Source organism: Borostomias antarcticus (assembly GCF_949987555.1).
Source record: "Borostomias antarcticus genome assembly, chromosome: 16".
Classification (NCBI taxonomy): domain Eukaryota; kingdom Metazoa; phylum Chordata; class Actinopteri; order Stomiiformes; family Stomiidae; genus Borostomias; species Borostomias antarcticus.
In genome coordinates this window covers 23,951,632-23,970,776 of record NC_140249.1, presented here as the reverse complement: position 1 = coordinate 23,970,776, position 19,145 = coordinate 23,951,632, and the positions used below count along the sequence as shown (strand labels likewise).

The window sequence follows — 19,145 nt, the reverse complement described above, 5'->3', positions numbered from 1 at the left end:
GTGCGACTTTAAAACCGCAAGATTTTCATGATATTTTAAACATTGAAACATTGCTATATTGTGGCTAGTTTATCCCGTGTATGTGTCCAACCAGGACGCTGGTCTGAGGAGAGGGATCAGTTGTAGAATTGACGGCCGAGCTCTCAGCTTGTGCGATCGTAGTTGGGGTAGCAACACGCCGAGGCTCGGGCGCGAGACCGAGTGAGTATTCCTGAATCGCACGGCGGCAGTGTTAACATCCGAGGTCCCTTTCCTCCAGAACATGGAGGAGATGGAGAAGAGTCACGAGGCCTTCCTACAGGGGGCGCAGGTGGAGCTGAAGAAGGAGATGGCCATGCTGCAGAAGAAGATCCTGATGGACACGGTCAGTCAACAGGTTTAACAGCACAAAAATGTCTCAAAACACATACATGGATTCATATGTCACCTGATAATTATGCACATGACCAGTACACTACACTGAGTCACAATGTTTCTGAGTCAGTCTGAATACATGGCTTGTTTCAGTGCCCCTGACACTGAATCATGTCCACACTGAATGATGGATGAAAAAGATATTGGATGGATGAATCAATTGAGAAATATTCTCTGTCTCCACAGCAACAGCAGGAGATGGCTACTGTCCGCAAGTCGCTCCAGTCAATGCTGTTCTAGTCTCCTGTTACCATGTCAACCCTTACATCACTGAGTTGGTACTGTTCCAGAGTTCATGGCTGAAGAAAATGTGTCGTTGACCATTTAAGTTGTATTAATTCAGTATTGAATTGTCAGTTGCATGTATACTGTACGTTGTGCTGTGATAATGCAGTTACTTCTTAAGTTCAAGTATCAATGCCAATTTTTTTTTCCTGAAAAATAAAATTCTGATTGATTGTAGCTTTGAGCAATAGCTTTTTTTTGTATGCCTCAATGACAACTGAACTTACTGGTCTTTTTCAATGTTTAATAAGCTCCGGTTCTTTTCTTGGACTGTCAACTTCACTATCATGTTTCAATCAGACCTGTTTTATCCTCAGGGTATGACAGTAGGCTACCATATTACTTGTCATAAATCTCACTGCTCCAAGAGCTTTTCCTGCAGGCGTTGCCAGTGAAGACCTGAGGTGACTTGTCCTTGCTAGACTCCACCGATAGGGGGAGATAATGTACAGAAGTCAATGTAAACACGACTCTAAACGAGGAAGACACGTCACTGCTGGTAAACGGGAAGGGATTTTCCTTTTGCATGCATCCTGTACAACTGGAATGGGTGTGTATCTTTAAAGTTATTCTAATATCTTAGTATTCATCTTAAAATAGACCCTCGTTCTCACGAATTCAGGTTATGTGTTGTTTTCAGATGGTTGTGGCCGTTGCATTGCTAGTGTCCATCCTGATTCATGTAGTTTCAGCTTATTGTGGCAGAAGTAGCCACATGTAAATAACTTTAAAACGAGCTATCACAAAAATAAATGAAGACGGTAAAGTTTCAGAATATGTCTCTAGAAAAGTTAGCATAGACCCATCAAGGCTGCTCAGAAGTCACTGAACTGCAAGAGACGTCTCCATTGTGTAGAGTTGTCTTACTGGTATAGTTGGTTTCAGCTTCCATCCAAGCAGATTCCCTGCAGGATGTTGTGTGTCCTGCTGACAGGAGAAAGCTGATCCGTGCTTGGGGCCATCATGTCACACAGTAGCTCCGGCCTAGAGGAGGACTGACATGGATCCTATTGTGTGTAGAGAGAGCTGACCCTCATCTGAAACAAAAGCACAGTGGAAGCATAATATCTCGATCTACATCCTCTGTGAACCATGTATGTTTGATAGTATTTGTTGATACTTATAATATTTAACTGGTGGAATTAGTTAACGGGTTTAATGGTTCCTACTGCACGCACAGAGAAGAGGTATGCATCTTCTTATCTGACTCTGGGGAAGATGGCAAATAAGGTAATTTACCCAACATATGACGTGTTCCTTTAACCTATTTGACCCATCTGCTCATTGTTGTGTCCAGGTGGGTTCTTCTCCAGTCTGTGGTCCGGTCTGTTTGGATCCAGGGAGATGAGGATACTGATCCTGGGGTTGGATGGAGCTGGGAAAACCACTATCCTCTACAGGCTCCAGGTTGGGGAGGTCGTCACCACTATTCCCAGTGAGAGGAACTTATTCATTTCTACTTATGCTTATTAGGCTGAATTGTATAGGCCAGGCATTCCCAAACTGTGAGGCGGGCCGCGCCTCCCCTGGGGGGCCCCAAAGAAAGTCAGGGGAGGCGCGGAGGGATGGTTAGAAAAAAAAGAAGGAAAAACATGTTTTTTATTTTAGAATTTTCTATGGTTTTTATGAATGAAACGTGATTTTAAAGGTCTTTTTTTGTGGGGGGGGGACAAATTTGGGGGGTTGGGGGGCGCGGGTGTGTCACTGTTTTCAGAGGGGAGGCCCACATTGATGGAGTTTGGGAACCCATGGTATAGGCAATTACTGCTACCATTGCTACCTATCAATTCGCCTGAACGGATGCCTTGTCTTCAGTAAGGGCAAAGAGCACATTCACCATTGCAGGTCACAAACATATTTCATTCATACCAAATCAAGGGAATTCATAGTCATGATAACAACAGTATGTCCTCTGTAATGACTGAGAGAATAGTCTTCCTCTTAGTACCTCATGTATCCAATATATCGCATCTAATTGTTTGTTACCACCCACATCTCTGTGTTCAGCCATTGGCTTCAATGTGGAAACTGTGACGTACAAAAATCTGAAGTTCCAGGTGTGGGATCTTGGTGGACAGACCAGTATCAGGTACGTTGTGAACCTATTTGGTTCTCGTTACTTAAATCCACCTTGAGCACGGCCATCAGTATCAGTAGCCGACTTGGCAACTAACAGCATTGCTTTGGAAGCGGGATCCCAAACTAAATCATCCCGTCTGTCTCTCTGTGCGCTTGGGTCAGGCCTTACTGGCGCTGCTACTACTCCAACACAGACGCTGTGATCTATGTGGTGGACAGCAGTGACCGGAACAGGATGGGCATCTCCAAGTCTGAACTAGTGGCCATGCTAGAGGTAACAGGACCACTGGCTCTTTTATTTCTTGTATACAACATCTTTCATACTTTTGCACCTTGTTCAACACTACTGTGTTAACTTAATTCTATGCTTATAGAAAGGGTACCTATTGTGTATTTTGTGTTAATTTGTAAAATTGAAATTTTGGAAATTGTAACTTGTAAATGTGTAATTTGACATGGAATATTAGAGTTTATCTGTAGCATAATCATGGAGCTGGTAGCAACATTTCACTGTGACTACACCGTACATTACATGTGATGAATAACAGAATCTTGAGTCTTAAGTTTGAAGGCAGCACAAAGATGGTCACCCGTAAGAGCTGGTGTAATTTCACACAGAACCATGAAGGTCCTTATCCAAGGGAATTCTTTATTCAGGGCGAAAAAAAGTAGTATAATGCTGTGTTCACACCGGGTGCGGATTTTTCGTGCGGCGTGGCGACTTTACATAGAAAGTCAATACAATTCACGCGAACTGGGCGGCACGGGCGGCGTGAATTTTCTCGCCGCGCCCGGCGTGAACACAGCATAAGCCTGGTATTCAGGGTAAACGAGCACAAGGCTTATTTGCCAGCGTGAGGCTGTTTGTTTGTCACAGGAGGAGGAGCTGAAGAAAGCCATCCTGGTGGTGTTTGCCAACAAGCAGGATATGGCCCTGGCGATGACGCCCACGGAGGTGGCCAACTCCCTGGGCCTGCCTGCTCTTAAAGACAGGAAGTGGCAGATCTTTAAGACCTCAGCCACCAAAGGATCAGGACTTGATGAGGCCATGGAATGGTAACAGGCCAGATTTAGAGAACTAATAATCACCTACACTCTGCATGTTCATGCATGTCTTCATGGAGTTGGAACGCTTTAGATAACTTGATGTGTTTTGTTTCACGTGAACCTGTAGGTTAGTGGAAACTCTCAAGAGTGGACAGTGACACCCCCCGCCATCATCCGCCATCATCCGCCATCATCAGCCCCTGTAAATACAGATACCGGTGACGTCTGAGCGTGTGGTGAAATGGCGCTGTCTCCAGTAGCACATGTTGAACTCTCTTCTCCAGCGATGGAGTCCATATCTCTCCCCACCAGCCATGAAGAGAGACCAGCTCAGAGGCCCGGCTGCAAGGCCACTAGTACAACAGTGATCAGGAACTCTTGAGTGGCTCGCCTTGTTGCTCTCTGTTCTGTCTTCCCCGGTCTGATTTTCCATTCAGTTCATTCCTAAGAATGTCCATCTTTTTTTTTGTATGTGTAGAGGACTGGAAATATGTTGTCCTGACTTTCTCAATAATGGGTCCTGATAAACTGGGAAGTTGGGTTGACTTTCATTGTGATATTTATTTATGAGCCTCGATAATGAATTGTGTGTAATGTAATTAAAAAATAATAATAAATCAACATTGGTGTTTGTATACAATTGGGATTATTATTATTAGTGTAATTATTTTTCATATTATTAATATTTAAGTAGTTTGTACAGGGAACGGTTCCAAGCGAAAGTGGAAGGATAGGACGCAGCACACTAGCATTGAACATCCCCCTGTCAAGTCCCACAAACTATGGTATTACTCACTGCAGCAAATACAGGTAGAGAGAACGGACTTTGGGGAAAATGGGGGACTCACTGGGGACACTAGGAACAGGACTAAAGAACGTCCTGGGGTGTTGTATTGGTGGACAGGGCAGGAGATGCCTCGCTAGCCATCTACCTTTGGAGAACGAGAGGTATGAGTCGGTTAGGATAAGTATGACAATAATCAGAATCCCTCAGAGACATAATGTGGCTGATCTCAGTTAGGAGGCTGCCGGTGAGAGCGGTTGTAAAGTGGAGCTGCTATGTAACCACAACCAAATGCCCAATGCCAACATGCACGGACGATAAGACTCTGGAACACCTGCTGCTAGAGTGCAGCAGGACTAAAGAGGTCTGGAAAGCTATTCAGAACATCGGGATGCCTATTAAAGTAGAACCAGAATCTGTTTTTTATGGAATAACTGACAACAATATTGATGAAAAATATAAAGGTCTGTTGTATTTGATAATCTGCATAGTAAACGCACAAATATGGAAGACACGTTGCAAGATGTCCATTAACAATGTTGTTATCACTAGTGAAATTGTAATTAAACAAATAATTGTAGAGCTGAAAAGAAGAAGATCTTTGGATATGAAACGGAAGCAAGGAGAAAAATGGGATATTCTTGTTTTTTAATGTATGTTTTAATTTGTATGTTAAAATGGGACAAGTTATGAAATATGAGATTACATTAATTAAATAAAGATTTGCATTAAAAAAAAAAAAAAAAAAAGAATTAAGGATATGATGTGAACGTCTCAGCACCCAAGTATTTGTGCCCCACTGGTATCTTGAACCAGGATGGTTAATCTGAAACAAGTACTGATCCTTAGAAAAAAAAAAAAAAAAAAAGATAAGTATGACACCGGACGATGTAGTAGCCAACTAAATCCACAAGGTGGCGGTAATGCAACTACAAGGATGCAAACTGCCGTAAAGAAAAACACCATAGAAGAAGAAGACCAACTCAAACCGGCGGAAGTGACGTTATTTTTCGCGCTGTGTTCATGGTGTGTGTTTCGCTTTTTTAGAGCCCAATACTTTTTCATACCAATTTGCTTTAACCACCAAACTAGGTATGTTCTAGTATTTTAGCTCGGTCGTTTGTGTGTCTTGTTGTTTGCCAGAATGTTCGTGAAACTGGTGATTATCACCCGCTAGCTCCAGATAGTTAGTTAGTTAGCCAGCTAGCTGTGGTTGATAGCCACTAACGTGTTAGCTGGATAGGTTTAATAATTTATCTTGTGTAAAGTGTCTTTGTGTAACAGAATAACAAATTATCTAAGCACTTATTATGGGCTGCAATCCATGGTTCTCAGGGGTAGATATGGGCTAATCTGTGAGCTAACCTCGTCTAGCCAGCGTGTCCATATCACCAACCAAAACAGTGTGAGTAGTGTTGTGGTATCTTTAGTTCTTCACTTTTGGGCAAAAAGAAAGTAGTTCAGGAGAAAAATGCGGTCAAATCAACAATTTATTGAGCACGCCTCACAGGTCAAAACTTCGGCAATACTAAGTTCTTTTACGAGGTGGCGAGCTTATATACTTGACTTCAGGTCAAGTATCACATGACAAACAAATTTGCATACAAGGGATGTACATTAACACAGATCTGATCAACTAGTCTTGTAATTGGTCAACAGGTCACTGAGCTCTGACCCCTCCGGACATGGGGCAGGTTTGGGTTCTTCCTGTCCTGCTAAGATCACGTTTCAACTGTAGACTTCCGAGGTGTTATCTTTATTGACCCAGAGGACAAAGGAATGTTGACTCAGGACAGGACATATGTTGTCATCTAGATGTTAAACTACTTTAGTTAACAAAGTTCTACCTAAAGTGAAGTTTATTCATTATTCTTAGTCAATTGATTACTACATGAGAGTAATACAAATGTATTGATGTAATACAGTATAATACAGTATAAAAATATACTACAGTGTCTCACTCTCTCCACTTGTGTTTAGGGTTGGAGGAGACGGGAGGACAGACTTCCAGAACATGGATAGGACCCTGGAGATCTCTGAGACCATGGATAGCACCCTGGAGATCTCTGAGACCATGGATAGTACACTGGAGATCTCTGAGCCCGACAGCAGCCCCGGGTGGGACACGGAGGAGCCCGACACCCCGGGATCCCTAAACCGAGCCTATCTTCTGGGTGAGGGAGATCTGCTGTTCGGTCACACCGTCAGCCATGGTGGAAACCCCGGCATGCCTTCAGTCATCGTCCCAGAGACACCCAGGTACCGGAACTACAGCTCGGCCGATTTTTTTCAGCAGATCTTATCTTAGTTACAAGATTGAGCTATCTAAGGCAGTTTTGTGTTCATGTGTGTGGTATTTATTCAGATAGTCTAATCTAATCTCACATCCTCGTGACCATTGTAGTCTAGTTTCAGTAATGGTTAGCATATCTCAACATCGATTTCAGAACTAACTAAAGGGCCTCAAAATTCACAAAACCCTTAACTTTCATTACAAAACGTACTCCAGTCTGGGCGTCTCTGTAAAACACATACTGTATTTTCGTCAATTCCCATACTTTATTTTCGTCAATTTTCACGAATCCCATTTATTTTTCCCATATGGACTAGAATTCTGTCCCAAACGGCGTTTGGTCAGCCTCCAAAATGATGACATCACCTCACCACTCTATGGTAGCCTGTCTGCTGTAATCTTTATCCTCAAGTATTGTTCTGTTTTCGTGTTCAGCCCTCAGTGCCTACGAAGGAGACTGTGTTACAATGCATCAGAAAACGTTGGAACAGTAAGTACCACAAAACCTGTCAAAAAACAAACAGTTCTTATATAGCTAGCGACACATTTCTATACCTAATCATAACAATAGAAGCATTGATCTGTACGTCAGATAGCAAGGAATGTGGACATAGACCTCGGGTGAATTTTGACATGCTTAACGGACATGGTTGACCCTCTCTGACCACCTGCCAGTCGGCTCTCTTGAGCCCCTCCACCCCTCCCGCGACCCACCGGTCCAAACGCAGGAGGCTCGGTGCGCCCGCCACCGCCACCGGCGCCACGAGAGGCCAAACCAGCCCTGGCGCTTCCTGGAGGACCAGCGAGTTTGTACCCGCGTCGTCTCTCTTGGGCGCCTGGCTGGAGCCTCCTCTCCCGCCTCCCTCCTCCTCCTCAGCCTCCTCCTCCCTCGGCGCGCCCCCGGCCTCACAGGCAGCGACGGCGGGGGAAGGATTATATCGCGACACGCAGAGTCTGGCGCCTGTGGCGGGCTCCACGGTGGACCCCGGGCCTCCTGGCCTCAGTAGAGGCAGGAAACGGGCCTCGAAGACGGCTGGCTCGGCCAAGTCCAGCTCCAGAGCCTCTGCTCACCTCACACAGAAGAAGAGAGAGCGCCCCCTGCCCACAGGTAGGCGCCTGACAGGGTCTGAGGGGACGGCTCCTCAGGGGCTTGATCATTGGTTTAACATGTGAAGCGGTTTTTAGCTGGGTACGTTTAAGAAAAGAAAAGAAAAAAAAAAGAAAAAAAAAATATATATATTATTATTATTTTTTAAATAAATTTTCTATATATTATATTACTATTACTATTATATTGTATTGTAAAATGTGCAGAACATTTTCTAAAACTACCGATACACACACTAATAATTTCACCAATTTTTTATATTGAAAACCACACAAAATTAGTAGCACTATGCACTTTTTTTCATTAACATTAAAATAATGCGTCTTTGAGACTGTTGCTAGCTTTGGTTGATGCTGGACTGTATTTACAGTGAGTTTTTCAAAAGCGGGGCAATCAAGCATGGTTTTAATGATAAAATGATCACGATAAATGTAATCAAAACTTAATTCACGGTTTATCGTTATAGCGGTTATCGTTACATCCCTGTGTGTCTCTGCGTCTTCCGGCTGTGTTTGTACCAGCTGAGCAGAGGAGGCCGGAGGAGCAGCTGCCCAAGTTCGAGGAGATCGTCATCAGCGACGAAGACGACGACGACGTCATCGTCCACGCCATGGTCCGCTCGGTGCAGATGGAGGAAGATGAGGCGTTCGCCCGCAGCCTCCAGGTAAGGACACGCCTCCTCGGCCGCGGGGATGGCCGCTGTCATATCTGACGGCCTGTTGACTTGGTACAGAAGCTGCTCTGGACTCGAGGCCAAAGCAAAGAGCAGTTTGAGATCTGGGCACGCTAACGTGCAACACAGGAGAGGAGGGGGTTCCTTAAAACCCCCTCTTCAGGAAATCTAGGCGTCTTAAAACCTCGTGTTTCGTTAACCCCCAGAGTTGGTTCGTCCTCTCTCCCCAGGAGCAGTTCGACAGAGAGGAGCAGCAGCAGCAGAGGAGACAGGAGGCCATGCCCCCCCCCTACAGACCCCCCCACCACCACCACAACCACCCGGTGAGTCTGAGAGCCCCCCCCCCCCGGCGCTGGAGCCTCAGCTCAGTCTCTGCTCAGTACTGCACCCACCACGGCCATACTACTAACACCATAGCACCAGAAGAGCTCTTTATTATCTTTCATTGTGCTTCTATTGTCCTGTTGTGTTGTCTACTGTGTTTTTTTGTATTGACTGAAATGGAAAGCCCTTTGGTCAACTCTTGTTTTAAATGTGCTCTATAAATAAAGTTGGATTGGATTGGATGATTCAACATGGATGATGAACGGTTACAGCTCTACCAGGGGTGGGGAGGGGGGTGACGCAGGAATAGGGGCTGCTAGATGTTGTTTTGGGACTCTAACGCGGATATTGAGTGACTGTGTGGTCAGGTACAGGGTTGGACGGTGTGTGAGTGATGCTTTAGTGATGTTTTCTCTTCCCCCCCCTCAGTATGACGCTCACCCGGGGCTGGACTGGATGCTTCCCTGGCCCTCCGCCATCAGCCTGGCCGCCTTCTCCTCCCTGGCGGGGGGATTCACCGCGGGGCAAGAGGACGGTGTGTGTGTGTGTGTGTGTGTGTGTGTGTGTGTGTTAGCGCTACCGTATACACACACGGCTGGCTCATACAACCGTTTCCAAATGGCAGTGTTTGTTTATGGGATAATGTTGGAAGAAGAATGCATGCTGTAACTGTGTGTGTGTGTGTGTGTGTGTGTGTGTGTGTGTGTGTGTGTGTGTGTGTGTGTGTGTGTGTGTGTGTGTGTGTGTGTGTGTAAAGATGGCGTGGCTCGGCACAGAGGAAGAGGACGCTCTCGTAGTTCGCGTCGCAGAAACCCTCCGGCCGTGCCTGACTGGGGGACTATGGACTCTATAGCAGGAGATCACTATGAGGTACGTGACTATGGACTCTAGTGGGAGATCACTATGAGGTACGTGACTATGGACTCTATAGACTCTATAGAGTCTCCCTCTATAGTATAGAGGGAGATCACTATGAGGTACGCATGGCAAGCACTGGCAAGGGCTGCACTGCCTTGGGTCTTCATTTACCGTGTGTGTGTGTCTTTGTGTCTTTCTTTCTTTGTGTCTTTCTTTTCTTCTTTCAGGCCCTCCTGGCGTTTGAGGAGCAGCAAGGCGCAGTGGCCAAGACCACCCTGAGTGAGAGAGAGCTGGAGAGTCTCCCCACCAAGACCTACGACCCGGCACACAGCGCAGGAAAGACCCGGTGGGTCCCGCTTCAGATACCACTAGAGATACTACTAGAGATACCAGTCCTCTATCAGTTACCTTCTACACGCTACTAGAGATATGAGTCCTGTATCAGTTACCTTCTACACACTACTAGAGATATCAGTCCTGTCAGTTACCTTCTACACACTACTAGAGATATGAGTCCTCTATCAGTTACCTTCTACACACTACTAGAGATATGAGTTACCTTCTACACACTACTAGAGATATCAGTCTTCTACACACTACTAGAGATATCAGTCTTCTACACACTACTAGAGATATCAGTCTTCTACACACTACTAGAGATATCAGTCTTCTACACACTACTAGAGATATCAGTCTTCTACACACTACTAGAGATATCAGTCACCTTCTACACACTACTAGAGATATCAGTTACCTTCTACACACTACTAGAGATATGAGTTACCTTCTACACACTACTAGAGATATCAGTTACCTTCTACACACTACTAGAGATATCAGTTACCTTCTACACACTACTAGAGATATCAGTCACCTTCTACACACTACTAGAGATATGAGTTACCTTCTACACACTACTAGAGATATGAGTTACCTTCTACACACTACTAGAGATATCAGTTACCTTCTACACACTACTAGAGATATGAGTTACCTTCTACACACTACTAGAGATATCAGTTACCTTCTACACACTACTAGAGATATCAGTTACCTTCTACACACTACTAGAGATATGTTACCTTCTACACACTACTAGAGATATGAGTTACCTTCTACACACTACTAGAGATATCAGTTACCTTCTACACACTACTAGAGATATCAGTTACCTTCTACACGCTACTAGAGATCAGTTACCTTCTACACACTACTAGAGATATGAGTTACCTTCTACACACTACAAGAGATATCAGTTACCTTCTACACACTACTAGAGATATCAGTTACCTTCTACACACTACTAGAGATATGAGTTACCTTCTACACACTACTAGAGATATCAGTTACCTTCTACACACTACTAGAGATATCAGTTACCTTCTACACACTACTAGAGATACCAGTTACCCTCTACACACTACTAGAGATGAGTTACCTTCTACACACTACTAGAGATATGAGTTACCTTCTACACACTACTAGAGATATCAGTTACCTTCTACACACTAGAGATATCAGTTACCTTCCACACACTAATAGAGATATCAGTTACCTTCTACACACTACTAGAGATATCAGACCTGTATGAGTTACCTTCTACACACTACTAGAGATATCAGTTACCTTCTACACACTACTAGAGATATGAGTTACCTTCTACACACTACTAGAGATATCAGTTACCTTCTACACACTACTAGAGATATCAGTTACCTTCTACACACTACTAGAGATATGAGTTACCTTCTACACACTACTAGAGATATCAGTTACCCTCTACACACTACTAGAGATATCAGTTACCTTCTACACACTACTAGAGATATGAGTTACCTTCTACACACTACAAGAGATATCAGTTACCTTCTACACACTACTAGAGATATCAGTTACCTTCTACACACTACTAGAGATAGCAGTTACCTTCTACACACTACTAGAGATATGAGTTACCTTCTACACACTACTAGAGATATCAGTTACCTTCTACACACTACTAGAGATATCAGTTACCTTCTACACACTACTAGAGATACCAGTTACCCTCTACACACTACTAGAGATGAGTTACCTTCTACACACTACTAGAGATATGAGTTACCTTCTACACACTACTAGAGATATCAGTTACCTTCTACACACTAGAGATATCAGTTACCTTCCACACACTAATAGAGATATCAGTTACCTTCTACACACTACTAGAGATATCAGACCTGTATGAGTTACCTTCTACACACTACTAGAGATATCAGTTACCTTCTACACACTACTAGAGATATGAGTTACCTTCTACACACTACTAGAGATATCAGTTACCTTCTACACACTACTAGAGATATCAGTTACCTTCTACACACTACTAGAGATATGAGTTACCTTCTACACACTACTAGAGATATCAGTTACCCTCTACACACTACTAGAGATATCAGTTACCTTCTACACACTACTAGAGATATGAGTTACCTTCTACACACTACTAGAGATATCAGTTACCTTCTACACACTACTAGAGATATCAGTTACCTTCTACACACTACTAGAGATATGAGTTACCTTCTACACACTACTAGAGATATGAGTTACCTTCTACACGCTACTAGATATCAGTTACCTTCTACACACTACTAGAGATATGAGTTACCTTCTACACACTACTAGAGATATCAGTTACCTTCTACACACTACTAGAGATATCAGTTACCTTCTACACACTACTAGAGATATCAGTTACCTTCTACACACTACTAGAGATATGAGTTACCTTCTACACACTACTAGAGAGATCAGTTACCTTCTACACACTACTAGAGATATCAGTTACCTTCTACACACTACTAGAGATATCAGTTACCTTCTACACGCTACTAGAGATATGAGTCCTGTATCAGTTACCTTCTACACACTACTAGAGATATGAGTTACCTTCTACACACTACTAGAGATATCAGTTACCTTCTACACACTACTAGAGATATGAGTTACCTTCTACACACTACTAGAGATATGAGTTACCTTCTACACACTACTAGAGATATCAGTTACCTTCTACACACTACTAGAGATCAGTTACCTTCTACACACTACTAGAGATATCAGTTACCTTCTACACGCTACTAGAGATATCAGTTACCTTCTACACACTACTAGAGATATGAGTTACCTTCTACACACTACTAGAGAGATCAGTTACCTTCTACACACTACTAGAGATATCAGTTCTGTATCAGTTACCTTCTACACACTACTAGATATATCAGTCCTCTATCAGTTACCTTCTACACACTACTAGAGATATGAGTTACCTTCTACACACTACTAGAGATATCAGTTACCTTCTACACACTACTAGAGATATCAGTTACCTTCTACACACTACTAGAGATATGAGTTACCTTCTACACACTACTAGAGATATCAGTTACCCTCTACACACTACTAGAGATATCAGTTACCTTCTACACACTACTAGAGATATGAGTTACCTTCTACACACTACTAGAGATATCAGTTACCTTCTACACACTACTAGAGATATCAGTTACCTTCTACACACTACTAGAGATATGAGTTACCTTCTACACACTACTAGAGATATGAGTTACCTTCTACACGCTACTAGATATCAGTTACCTTCTACACACTACTAGAGATATGAGTTACCTTCTACACACTACTAGAGATATCAGTTACCTTCTACACACTACTAGAGATATCAGTTACCTTCTACACACTACTAGAGATATCAGTTACCTTCTACACACTACTAGAGATATGAGTTACCTTCTACACACTACTAGAGAGATCAGTTACCTTCTACACACTACTAGAGATATCAGTTACCTTCTACACACTACTAGAGATATCAGTTACCTTCTACACGCTACTAGAGATATGAGTCCTGTATCAGTTACCTTCTACACACTACTAGAGATATGAGTTACCTTCTACACACTACTAGAGATATCAGTTACCTTCTACACACTACTAGAGATATGAGTTACCTTCTACACACTACTAGAGATATGAGTTACCTTCTACACACTACTAGAGATATCAGTTACCTTCTACACACTACTAGAGATCAGTTACCTTCTACACACTACTAGAGATATCAGTTACCTTCTACACGCTACTAGAGATATCAGTTACCTTCTACACACTACTAGAGATATGAGTTACCTTCTACACACTACTAGAGAGATCAGTTACCTTCTACACACTACTAGAGATATCAGTTCTGTATCAGTTACCTTCTACACACTACTAGAGATATCAGTCCTCTATCAGTTACCTTCTACACACTACTAGAGATATCAGTTACCTTCTACACACTACTAGAGATATCAGTCCTGTATCAGTTACCTTCTACACACTACTAGAGATACCAGTTACCTTCTACACACTACTAGAGATATCAGTTCCCTTCTACACACTACTAGAGATATGAGTCCTGTATCAGTTACCTTCTACACACTACTAGAGATATGAGTTACCTTCTACACCCTACTAGAGAGATCAGTTACCTTCTACACACTACTAGAGATATCAGTTACCTTCTACACACTACTAGAGATATCAGTTACCTTCTACACACTACTAGAGATCTCAGCTACCTTCTACACACTACTAGAGATACCAGTCCTCTATCAGTTACCTTCTACACACTACTAGAGATATCAGTTACCTTCTACACACTACTAGAGATATCAGTTACCTTCCACACACTACTAGAGATATGAGTTACCTTCTACACACTACTAGAGATATCAGTTACCTTCTACACACTACTAGAGATATCAGTTACCTTCTACACGCTACTAGAGATATCAGTTACCTTCTACACACTACTAGAGAGATCAGTTACCTTCTACACACTACTAGAGATATCAGTCCTGTATCAGTTACCTTCTACACACTACTAGAGAGATCAGTTACCTTCCACACACTACTAGAGAGATCAGTTACCTTCTACACACTACTAGAGATATCAGTTACCTTCTACACACTACTAGAGAGATCAGTTACCTTCTACACACTACTAGAGATATCAGTTACCTTCTACACACTACTAGAGATATGAGTCCTGTATCAGTTACCTTCTACACACTACTAGAGATATGAGTTACCTTCTACACCCTACTAGAGATATCAGTTACCTTCTACACACTACTAGAGATATCAGTTACCTTCTACACACTACTAGAGATATCAGTTACCTTCTACACACTACTAGAGATATCAGTTACCTTCTACACCCTACTAGAGAGATCAGTTACCTTCTACACACTACTAGAGATATGAGTTACCTTCTACACACTACTAGAGATATCAGTTACCTTCTACACACTACTAGAGATATCAGTTACCTTCTACACACTACTAGAGATATCAGTTACCTTCTACACACTACTAGAGAGATCAGTTACCTTCTACACACTACTAGAGATGAGTTACCTTCTACACACTACTAGAGATATGAGTCCTGTATGAGTTACCTTCTACACACTACTAGAGACTAACTCTTGTCCCTGTTGCAGGTGTCAGATCTGTTTCTCAGACTACAGAGAGGGGGAACAGCTGAGGATGCTGCCTTGTCTCCACGACTACCACGTCCAGTGCATCGACCGCTGGTTAAAGGTAATCTTGCCTCAATGTTCCCCCCAGAGGTAGAATAGAGATGGTTAAAGGTAATCCTGCCTCAATGTTCCCCCCAGAGGTGGAATAGAGATGGTTAAAGGTAATCCTGCCTCAATCAATCAATCAATCAATCAACTTTTATTATGCAGACTCATGGTCCATTACAAAACACATACAACAAAAATTAAAAAAGGCAACAATACCAGTGTTTCCACATAGGTGACTGGTATCTCACATAGGTGACTGGTATCTCACAGCACTGAAAACAGGATTTGACAGCAGCACAATAATGGAATTCTGAGAACCATTCAGTCGGCATATAAATTTGTACATCAGATTCCTCAACAGGGCATGAAACGTATTGACACCTGCACTACAAAACAGTTCACTTGCACTGTACCACCTTGGCTTTTTAAGCAATATACGCATGCAGTCATTATAGGCAACCTTAAGCTTATGGATGCTAGCCTTTTTAAACTTTATCCACAAGGGAGCAGTGTAGAGAGGAGTACAGTACGCTCTAAACAGGCTTATCTTGACATTGTCTGAGCACCAGTGGAATTTCCTAACCAACATGTTAGCTTGTGCATATAACATGCTGTCTATACAAGTCATCATCATCAGACATTTGATCTGTGATGACATGTCCCAGATACTTAGCTTTACAGCAGACAGATAGAACTTGCCCTGAGAGGTAAAATGATGGGAAGATTAATGTTCCCCCCAGAGGTGGAATAGGGATGGTTAAAGGTAATCCTGCCTCAATGTTCCCCCCAGAGGTGGGATAGAGGTGGTTAAAGGTAATCCTGCTCAATGTTCCCCCAGAGGTGGAATAGGGATGGTTAAAGGTAATCCTGCCTCAATGTTCCCCCCAGAGGTGGGATAGAGGTGGTTAAAGGTAATACCTCCTCAATGTCCCCCCAGAGGTGGAATAGAGATGGTTGAAGGTAATCCTGCTCAATGTTCCCCCAGAGGTGGAATAGGGATGGTTAAAGGTAATCCTGCCTCAATGTTCCCCCCAGAGGTGGAATAGGGATGGTTAAAGGTAATCCTGCCTCAATGTTCCCCCAGAGGTGGAATAGGGATGGTTAAAGGTAATACCTCCTCAATGTCCCCCCCAGAGGTGGGATAGAGTAGTGAGGTGTTATGGTCGTATCCCTGGCGCTCCCTGTCTGACAGAGCTGACCCCATTCACACAAAGCATGGAAGCAATGTGTAGTCATTATTGGTGACTATTTTTTTTAGATTTTTGACATATATATACTGTATCAAATTGAAATGATTACTAGTAAATTGTAGTTTTTTCCAAATATTTACAACCCATTTTCCCCTAAAACTAACTAATGCTCCTGTGTTTGCTTTTATCTGCAGCAAAGTACCACCTGTCCCATCTGCCGTGCTGATGTGTCTGAGTTCAGTGGAGGGATGGCCTGACCCTAGAACAGATCTGAGATCAGCTGGGGTGGACTGACCCTAGGACAGATCTGAGATCAGAGCAAGGGTGGACTGACCCTAGAACAGATCTGAGATCAGAGCAGGGGTGGACTGACCCTAGAACAGATCTGAGATCAGAACAGGGGTGGACTGACCCTAGAACAGATCTGAGATCAGAGCAGGGGTGGACTGACCTTTAGAACAGATCTGAGATCAGTGGAGGGGTGGACTGACCCTAGAACAGATCTGAGATCAGAGCAGGGGTGGACTGACCCTAGAACAGATCTGAGATCAGTGCAAGGGTGGACTGACCCTAGAACAACACCTCTACCTCAGTGTAATGTGATCCATGTTCAGATGTTCCATGTATCACTATTATAGCTCCACTCTAAATGTTTTATTAAAGCAAATATTTTTATTTTCTTTTTCTTAACCATTTATCAAGATTTTTCTCTTCATTTCAAAAACTTCCCAGTAGGTTGATGCACATATATTCTGTGAATGTCAGTGGATCGGAACTGATCTCAAAGTATTAGTGGTACAACAGGGAACAGTTGACAAGACTACAGGAGTCCATTATACAAACATTTCACATTTCTGAAAGCTTTTGTATCTTTGCATCCTTTGAGAAGTCACGTACAGCTATCAGAAAAGGCACTGTATAATTGTGCCACAGGAAATGGCATGACAAGTTGTTGGGTGCACTCAGGACCTCAAGGCCTTTTAGAGGCCTTCCATCTGTGGCCTTCAATCATGCGAGCTTGGCAGCTCCACCCTTAAACCCTACAGTATCTGTTCTTGTCAGACACTTTGACATTGAAAGTATGAAAGTAGGTTGTCCCTTCACAAGACGGTGGTGTGAACTCGGTCATTCATCTGTCTCATAGTAGCGCTTCTTCATGGCGCGGTATTTCCTCAGGTAGTACAAGGCCTCCAGCTCCTTGACTACGAACTCCCCGCGGGCGATCATCTGTCTGATCTGCTCTGGGTCGGTCACATCTCTGTTCTTGATGAAGGCAGCCCTCAGTCGATCATTGAAGTAGTCAGCACCTTTGGGATACTCACGGCCAAGGTACAGGAGCTGTTGGCGAAAAGAGGGTTGGAACAATTCTGCCATAAACCACTGATACAGGTTTCTTCTCCAAGTCAACTTGTCATGCATGGCAATTTTTGGTGCATTTTCTGTCAGGCTGTAGTCAAAGTCAAGTTTATTTATATAGCACATGCTCATACGAGCAAATTTAACTGCTATACCAAAAAGATAATATAAAATCAGTACAAAAATTAAAAACGAATACATGGTAAAAAAAATATAAAGTACAATGTGAAAACAGTACATTTAAAAACACAATACTACCAACTTGGAACCCATTTGATGAATTTACATTATAATTTACACTGAATTGAGCCATTTCATCCTTTGACGACCGTTTTCACCCAGGGACCCCTGTCTGAATGGTGTCTGTTTTATTGTGTGAGATCACTAGTAGGATGTAATACAAAAACTGAAGAGCATAAGCTAGTATATATAGTATAATTATAGGCCATCTTCTTACCGTCTTGTACAGCTTGACCACCTCACCCCTCAGTGGACTGGCCATGGTCCCCCAGACGGATGTATCTGTGTAGGAAGGGAACAGGGGTTAGCATGCTAAGCTAACACAGTCTGGTCACCTGAAGGAATCTGCTCTGGTTAAGCAAAGTCCACAGCAGGTGATTTTATAATCTAAGCTAAAGCAACCTTGACAGATAACCCATTTTTTAAAGGTCTAACTTGGAGAACTAACTTCGACTCGAGAAAAGTTGGTTGCTATTCAGCTGTTAGTATATGAACTTAGGAAAGCTGCTAGTCTGTTGCTAGCCAGTTACACCTAACTTGGGTCACATCCTATTAACCACGCCATGACAATAAAATACATTTGTAAAGAAATTGATAGGATCTGACAGGCAAAGCTACCTTTTAGATAGAAATGTTCTTTGCCCGTCGCAATGCTATCTGGTCACACTTGCTCTTTTGTAAACAAACGTGAACCTGTGGTGCATTACCGCCCCCTACCGGCTGGAGTGTGATTCAAACAAACCTGTGGTGCATTACCGCCCCCTACCGGCCGGAGTGTGATTCAAACAAACCTGTGGTGCATTACCGCCCCCTACCGGCCGGAGTGTGATTCAAACGTAAACGGTCGTAAAAAGACACTTT

General features: G+C 43.0%; 4 protein-coding genes across 4 annotated transcripts in view; 3 read left to right on the top strand and 1 right to left on the bottom strand.

Moving 5' to 3' along the window:
- Positions 1–654, top strand: part of sycp3 (synaptonemal complex protein 3) — a gene marked incomplete at both ends in the record, with an annotated part of 3,016 nt that extends 2,362 nt beyond the window's left edge. The window contains 2 exons of the mRNA XM_084451425.1: positions 260–364; positions 601–654. Of these exons, the coding sequence (XP_084307551.1) occupies positions 260–364; positions 601–654 (159 nt within the window). The remainder of the gene's footprint in view (positions 1–259; positions 365–600) is intronic.
- Positions 655–1,219: 565 nt separating this feature from the next.
- On the top strand, positions 1,220–4,465 carry LOC311319231 (ADP-ribosylation factor-like protein 1). Its single transcript, XM_084450725.1, has 6 exons — positions 1,220–1,249; positions 1,997–2,134; positions 2,707–2,788; positions 2,941–3,052; positions 3,656–3,834; positions 3,953–4,465. Exons 1-6 carry the CDS (start codon positions 1,246–1,248, stop codon positions 3,981–3,983), a joined length of 546 nt encoding a protein of 181 aa, XP_084306851.1. The 5' UTR covers positions 1,220–1,245; the 3' UTR covers positions 3,984–4,465.
- A 2,158-nt stretch (positions 4,466–6,623) lies between these two features.
- LOC311319818 (uncharacterized protein) lies at positions 6,624–16,989 on the top strand (the record flags this gene model as incomplete). The annotated part of the gene is made up of 9 exons (XM_084451424.1): positions 6,624–6,868; positions 7,631–8,010; positions 8,532–8,674; positions 8,914–9,006; positions 9,437–9,542; positions 9,765–9,877; positions 10,093–10,211; positions 15,412–15,511; positions 16,883–16,989. The coding sequence occupies 9 exons, from the start codon at positions 6,624–6,626 to the stop codon at positions 16,943–16,945; spliced, it is 1,362 nt and encodes a 453-aa protein (XP_084307550.1). The 3' UTR covers positions 16,946–16,989.
- A 62-nt stretch (positions 16,990–17,051) lies between these two features.
- Positions 17,052–18,942, bottom strand: lyrm5b (LYR motif containing 5b). The gene is made up of 3 exons (XM_084450949.1): positions 18,903–18,942; positions 18,502–18,566; positions 17,052–18,026 (listed from the first exon to the last, which is right to left on the bottom strand). Exons 2-3 carry the CDS (start codon positions 18,544–18,546, stop codon positions 17,814–17,816), a joined length of 258 nt encoding a protein of 85 aa, XP_084307075.1. The 5' UTR covers positions 18,547–18,566; positions 18,903–18,942; the 3' UTR covers positions 17,052–17,813.
- Positions 18,943–19,145: the final 203 nt, after the last annotated feature.

Bases quoted from the DNA above. Each gene is read 5' to 3' on its own strand.
- LOC311319231 (XM_084450725.1), top strand. The intron at 2,135-2,706 runs GTGAGAGGAACT...CTCTGTGTTCAG, and splicing joins GGTCGTCACCACTATTCCCA to CCATTGGCTTCAATGTGGAA. The intron at 2,789-2,940 runs GTACGTTGTGAA...CGCTTGGGTCAG, and splicing joins GGTGGACAGACCAGTATCAG to GCCTTACTGGCGCTGCTACT.
- lyrm5b (XM_084450949.1), bottom strand. From the start codon at position 18,546: ATGGCCAGTCCACTGAGGGGTGAGGTGGTCAAGCTGTACAAGACG. The intron at 18,027-18,501 runs GTAAGAAGATGG...TTTCGCCAACAG, and splicing joins TGGTCAAGCTGTACAAGACG to CTCCTGTACCTTGGCCGTGA.